This window comes from Sprattus sprattus (genome assembly GCF_963457725.1).
Source record: "Sprattus sprattus genome assembly, chromosome: 11".
Taxonomy (NCBI): domain Eukaryota; kingdom Metazoa; phylum Chordata; class Actinopteri; order Clupeiformes; family Clupeidae; genus Sprattus; species Sprattus sprattus.
Window position 1 is genome coordinate 31784462 of NC_137909.1, and position 6795 is coordinate 31791256.

A 6795-nucleotide genomic window follows, 5' to 3' on the forward strand; every position below is an offset into this window, starting at 1 on the left:
GGAACAGGCAAGAGATCATCCTGTCCGAGCGCTCACCTTCTTCTGCCGGTCTTGGCTGGGCTCGCTGGCCGCCAGCTCCCCGATCTGCAGCGCCTTTAGGTACTTCTGCGCGAACCGCAGGTCAGGGTGGAACGCCACAAACGCGTCCTGGACGGAAGAGGCACACATACGATATTTATGACGCCGCAAGTAAACCTCATAACTGCCTAATGCAAGGCCGATGTGTCTGTACATGTTGGAACCCTAAATACTTTAACAAATATCCTAATAGCACATCCAGAGCTCGCCTGGTCACTATTTCATCCAAAGACAAGAGTGTACCAATGCCCCCTGAATATACTGTCTCTCGAATGATCCGTTTGGAATTTGCAAGTGTGAGAATGAGGCAAGTTGCTGGACATGTCGGCGTGAGAGAGTAGCCAGCAACAAGGTGAGTCTTTCATCCGATGCACAATGCTGGGGAAGGGTTTTGAACGTTTTTTAAATGTCGGATTCATACTTTAAATTGACCGTAGCTTTTGAATTAAACGGCCTCTGCTAGATGACTAAATATAATATAATTTAATATGAATATGATCGGCTGCAGACTTATCAATGGAGCACTCATAGACTGATTTTTTTTTTTTTAAGTTTACCGTTGCATCTTCCCCCGCGTAGTGGCTGATGACCCGGATGCCGCCCGGATGGCGCTTCACCCAGTCGGTGATGTTGTAGACCTTCCGGTCGATCACGAGCCACTGGTCGCCCCGGCGGGAGTGCTTCTGGACCTCCTCCCAGGTGAAGACGTTCGCTCCCCCGCGGCCTCCGTTCTCCAGTGCCTGATCGGTCTTCTGACCTCCGCGGCCCATCTCCGATCCTCGAGACCTCGAGCCACTGATATTATGTCTACAAAGTGCTTTTGGCAGTGTGTCTCTCTCTCTGGAGAATAGAAAATGAGAATAAATGAATGAAATAAATAAAAAGATAAATACTCCAGACGGGTTACGTCATTACTTTACCTGCGTGGCTGACCACCTAGCTGGATGGAGGTTTTCAGAAGCCTGAGGGGTCTACTCTACTCTACTCTACTATACTCTACTGAGTGGTGTAGTCCAGGGTATAGCCTACGAAGGTATACGGAGTATACCCACTTATTTTTCTGTCAGCATTGAGTAGGCTATACCCACTTCTCAAAACAGGGCGTTTATTTTGTGCTGTATGGGCTGCTTAAAAAAAATATAAGTATACCCACTTCTCCAGGGACCACTACACCACTGACTCTAATCTAGGCTACTCTACTGTTGAAGACCTTTTCCATACTGTACTCACTGACCACACGGACGATGCCGTGGCAGACTGTGGGTGAGCATACACATTCCGAAACATCTGATAAACTACAGCGGGCTAGATGTAGCCTGTAGTCGGTCTGAGGCTTTTGGATTTTTGTGAGAATTCACCTGTTGTGCACGAACAGGAGCTCATAAGCATCACCCACTCGCACACACACACACACACTCATGAATAAATGAAATCACATCGGAGGGCGAACAGAGAGTGGAGCCTGGTCTCTATTGAAAGAGGCATCTTCTGTAGGCTATTCAACCGGATCCTCACTCGGAAGCATAAATTATTGATACCAACCGTAACGTTTAACAGGTCAGTCAGTGTAATTGGCGATTATCTTAAACACAACAAACACTATCAAATAAAATCGTCGATTTATAACAGCCTACAATGTTAATCTGCTTTTGTTGTGTGAAGTTGCCAACCACCTCCCACCTATCATCTCATATTCATATAAAGAGGCCGTTTAAATTCAAAAGCTATACGGTCAATTTAAAGTATTTAAATCCAACAATTAAAAAACGTTCAAAACCCTTCCCCAGCATTGTGCATCGGATGAAAGACTCACCTTGTTGCTGGCTACTCTCTCACACCGACATGTCCAGCAACTTGCCTCATTCTCACACTTGCAAATTCCGAACGGATCATTCGAGAGACTCTGGTCCAATCCGCGTGTATCCTCAGCCGCTGGGATATTCGCAATTGGTCCAGATGGTCTCACTGAATCTTCCGCTCTCGTCTGTGTGAGTGTGCGTGTGCGTGTGGGAGTGGGTGTGTGTGTGTGTGTGTCTGTGTCTGTCTGTGTGTGTGTGTGTCTGCGTGTCTATGCGCGCGCGCGTGTTTAGTTAGGGGGTTATTTGAGGTTAACTACACCACCAACCACTGAATCAGAAGGCTATATGTTCGGCAGAGTTGCCTAGCATCTTGCTTAGGCTATATGAACTCCCGTGAACTCCGTTAGTGTGAACTCGTGCGCTAGTGAAGTTACTAGGGCAACGCGTTCATTTCGCGTGCTAATAAAGCGTAGCTGTGTATAGCTGACTAATGTTGAATACTAAGTACTGACACACCGATCTTCATTGAAGCCATGTCCGATTGAACTGTTGAGTGTACAGTATCCTGACCAAATAACTATAATAGTTGATATTCTAATGGAGTGGCACAAAGAACACGGAGTCCCCCAGCCAGCTAGTAGGGAACACCCAGTTAATTCATTGTCTCTCCCACTGGGGTGCATCTGATATGTCAAGTAGCATCATGCCCGCCCGGATTATGATTGACAGAGCAATGCACCAATCAGTGGCCTGTATTCAATTGCATACAAAGTAATCAAACATACGCAGAAGTACTCAACACGTAGTCACATTTGATCAGAATGTGTGGTCTCTGGATTGATAGTTTTGAGGTTCATACATTTATTTTAAATCTGTGTAAAATTGATAGTTTTGAGGTTGATAAAGTTATTTTATATCTGTGTTGAACACTTTTTGGGGTGAGTTGAGTAGCCTATTGGCAAGCCCCAATTAAAGTGTTAAAGGTACCCAGTATTAACCAACACAGACAGAATGACTGACACACACACACATACACACACACACACAGACACACACACACACACCGACACACACACACACACACACACACACACCGACACACACACACACACACACACACACACACACACACACACACACACACAGACACACACACACACACACACACACACACACACACACACACACACACACACACACACACACACACACACACACACACACACAATGTTGGGTTGTAATAGTTGTCTTATTAATGTTGGGTTATCTTAGGGGTCCTAATAACGAAAGAAGAGTGAACCAGAGTGACTATGGATAAAGAAAGTAAAGAGTGAAGAGGGAAAATACTGAAAGAAGGACAGAAAATGGAGTGAAGCAGAGAGATGAAGTGTGAGGGAAGATGGAGGACTGTAAAGTCAAAGAAGGCTGACAAAAAAGTAGAAGAAAAAGTAGGAATTGAGAGTAATAATAATAATTATTAATAATAATAATTTATTTCATTTTTAACACACTTTTCATTCAAAAGAATCTCAGAGTGCCTACAGATAAGAAACTAACTATAATAAAACAATACAATAAAAAAAATTGTTAACATAAGCGTAATAGAAAAGATTTAACACAAGGCAAGAAATGCCTTCCTGAATAAAAATGTTTTAAGTCCAGCTTTAAAGGAGTTGAGAGTAATTGAAAGAAATGAAAGAAGAGTGAACAGGAGTGAGAGAATGAATCTGCCTATGAGAGAATGCATTGACTCTCACATGAAAGAAGAGTGAACAGGAGTGAGAGAATGAAAGAAGAGTGAACATCAGGAGTGAGAGAATGAATCTGCCTATGAGAGAATGCATTGACTCTCACATGAAAGAAGAGTGAACAGGAGTGAGAGAATGAATCAGCCTATCCTATAAGAGAATGCATTGACTCTCACAGACTACTTGCTCTGTGTGAGACTGATCCTTCTGCAGAAACTCTTTTGTTAATCTAGCTTTCTCTGATGCATGTTCACACCTGTGCTAATATGTAATTTAGCTAACATTACTGTGGAAACAGCAAAACACATTTTTGAACTGGAGCCAGGAACATTGTTTACCACAGAACTAACTCAAAGGATGGGACATTCACTGGAAGTCCGTAGGGTTTTTGGAACGTTGGAACTTGTCTGACCCGGGGCGGTGTGCGTCTGGTGTTCAACCAACCAAAGAGGGCACACTTCACCTCGCTACTCATTGAGCTCCACTGGCTGCCGATAGCTGCTCACATTAAGTTCAAGTCACTTATGCTTGCCTACAGAGTGATTGCTGGTTCTACTTCCAACTACCTAAAGGCTGATTCATGCTTCATTACGTAAGCGTAAGCGCAAGAGGCCGCGCAACCCCTTTCCCCGCCCCTTGCGCGTCTTTTCACGTCTTGCGTGCGTCGGCCCCTTTTTCTAGACTTGCGCCATTTTACGCAAGCCTATTGTTCTGGGTGTGAATTGCTTGGCAACACCCCCAACGCAACGCGTAAGCACCTAATTTTGCGCAACAACGTAACACCAACGCAACACCAACGCAGAAGCAAGCAGCCGCCTTTAATGCTCTTGTGAGGGCAAATGTTGCACCCAGCACGCGCTCGTCTAGTGAGCGTCGTTTAGCACTGTTGCCTGTGCAAGCCGGCAATCCGCACTATTCTCAGTTGTAGTTCCACGTTGTTTGAACGAACTGCCTAATACTACCAGAGTAGGGGCGTCCCTCTCTACCTTTAAGAAGCTTTTGTAGACCCAACTCTTCAGAGAGCACCTCCCTTCCTAACTGGCACTTCCACTTGTGCTTTACTTGCACTTCAGCAGTTACATTCCTGCACTTTTCTTTCTATGTCGTTTTTCTATTTCTCATGTCAAGTATTTATTGTTACACAAGGTTTTTATTGCTCTTAGCTTGACTGTTCTCTCCCTTGTACGTCACTTTGGACAAAAGCCACTGCTAAATGACTAAATGTTAATGTAAATGTAGAAGGTTTTGCCAATGGCTTTTTCCATGGGACCTGGTTCCATGGTCAGGCATGCTGGCTGGTAGGTTTTTTGATGATTCAACAGCGTTGTATGTGATACTCTGTCTATTTGTGTCACTTTCACTGTGACTCATCCTTACTGGATTTATCGTTGTCATGAATCACTCATTGCATTTATTTACCTCATATATCAATTCATTTAATGTAACTAATATGTTTTTACGTAAATCTGAATAGGATGCTTGGCCAGTCATTTGTTTTGAATGTCAAAACATTTGGTTTAGTTCTCGCAGTATTATAGCGTATTTGTAATCTGATGTATTAGAAATAATGACAATGGCAAATGCAAAACATGTCATGTGAAATACTAAGAAGGGGGGGTTGTGAGAACATAGTGTGCTGGAACAATGAAAGGGTTTTTATCAAATTCTTGCAGAAGTGCTTTCAGTCACCAACCCACCCGTAGACGTTGCGATACTTCATGTTCTCATTATCTCATTAACTCTGTATAAACAGACATGGCCTATCAGAGAAGTCATCTGACTCTCACAGACTGCTTGCCATGCTGTATGATTCTGATCCTTCTGCAGAATTCATATTGTTTTTTTTATCTACCTTTCTCTGATGCATGTTCACATACCTGCATTGTTTTGCTTGATCTTTTGTCTTTCATATTTTTCTGTTGTCTTGTTTGCTCGTCTTTTGAAAAGCGTCTTTGGGTATTAGAAAAGCGCTATGCCTTTTGCTCGGCAGCCCCACACTTATGGAACAGCCTCCCTGACCACCTAAGGGCAACGCAGACGCTGGACTCCTTTAAAGCTGGACTTAAAACTTTTTTATTCAGGAAGGCATTTCTGGCCTTGTGTTAAATCTTTTCTGTTATGCTTATGTTAACAATTTTTATTTTTTTTATTTTATTGTATTATTATAGTTAATTTCTAATATGTAGGCACTCTGAGATTCTTTGGAGTGAAAAGTGCGTTAAAAATAAAATTATTATTATTATTATAAAAATTTGAATTATTATTATTATTATAGACAGCCTCCCCATGTTGAGCTTAAATAAAATCAGTACTACTCAACAAATCCCTGAACTCAGAATCTTCTGAAAGACACTTCATCTTATAAAGGCATGAAATGACAAAAGTTGAGAAAGGAAAAATATTGAACAAGAGAAGGAAGAAAAGAAGAGTGTACAAGGCCATTGACAAAGACAGTAAAGAGAGAGTGAAGAGGGAAAATACTGAGAGAAGGACAGAAAATGGAGTGAAGCAGAGAGATGGAGTGTGAGAAAGAGGAGTTGGAGAGGGATAGAAAGAAACAAGTGGATGTTCTACATAGAGAGGGAATGAGTGAAAATAGGTAGTGCTGTCAGTTTAACGCGTTATTAACGGCGTTAACGCGAACCCATTTTAACGCCGTTAATTTTTTTATCGCGCGATTAACGCGTTGTAAAAAAAAAAAGAAAAAGAAAAACTTTTTTTTTTTTTTTTTTTTTTTTTTAGATTAACGTTATTTTGCCCTCCCAAACTTTGTAGTAGGCTAACGTCACGTTTGAGTGAATGATGAGCGCGATACAGCGAAATGGTTGATAAACAGCTTCTGAATAGAAAGTTTACCTTTAAAAGTTGTGTTGTGCAAAAGAAGCGAGCTTCACTGTTGTCTGAAAATGTCAACAGGCAGCTGGCAGCAAAAAATATTAAGCCATGGTTTAACTGCACTATAGGCTGAGTCCTTGTTTATCTTAAATGTGCACTTTAGCTGTAATTTTATTTTGTACCGCCCTGTTTAGCAATGTTGTTTTTCAATAAAATAAAACATTGCTTAAAGCAAGCCAATCCACTTTTCCATGTTGATAACAGCATTAAAATAAAATAAAAATGATGGAAAAAAATAATTGAAGGGGCATTTAGAATAGGTAAAATTTGCGATC

At 41.9% G+C, this 6795-nt stretch overlaps 1 protein-coding gene across 1 annotated transcript in view; it reads right to left on the minus strand.

The window, feature by feature from the left end:
* The window catches only part of fads2 (fatty acid desaturase 2), a gene marked incomplete at both ends in the record, with an annotated part of 14300 nt that extends 13452 nt beyond the window's left edge, over positions 1–848 (minus strand). Inside the window, 2 exons of the mRNA XM_080848245.1 lie at positions 37–147; positions 636–848. Of these exons, the coding sequence (XP_080704371.1) occupies positions 37–147; positions 636–848 (324 nt within the window). The remainder of the gene's footprint in view (positions 1–36; positions 148–635) is intronic.
* Positions 849–6795: the final 5947 nt, after the last annotated feature.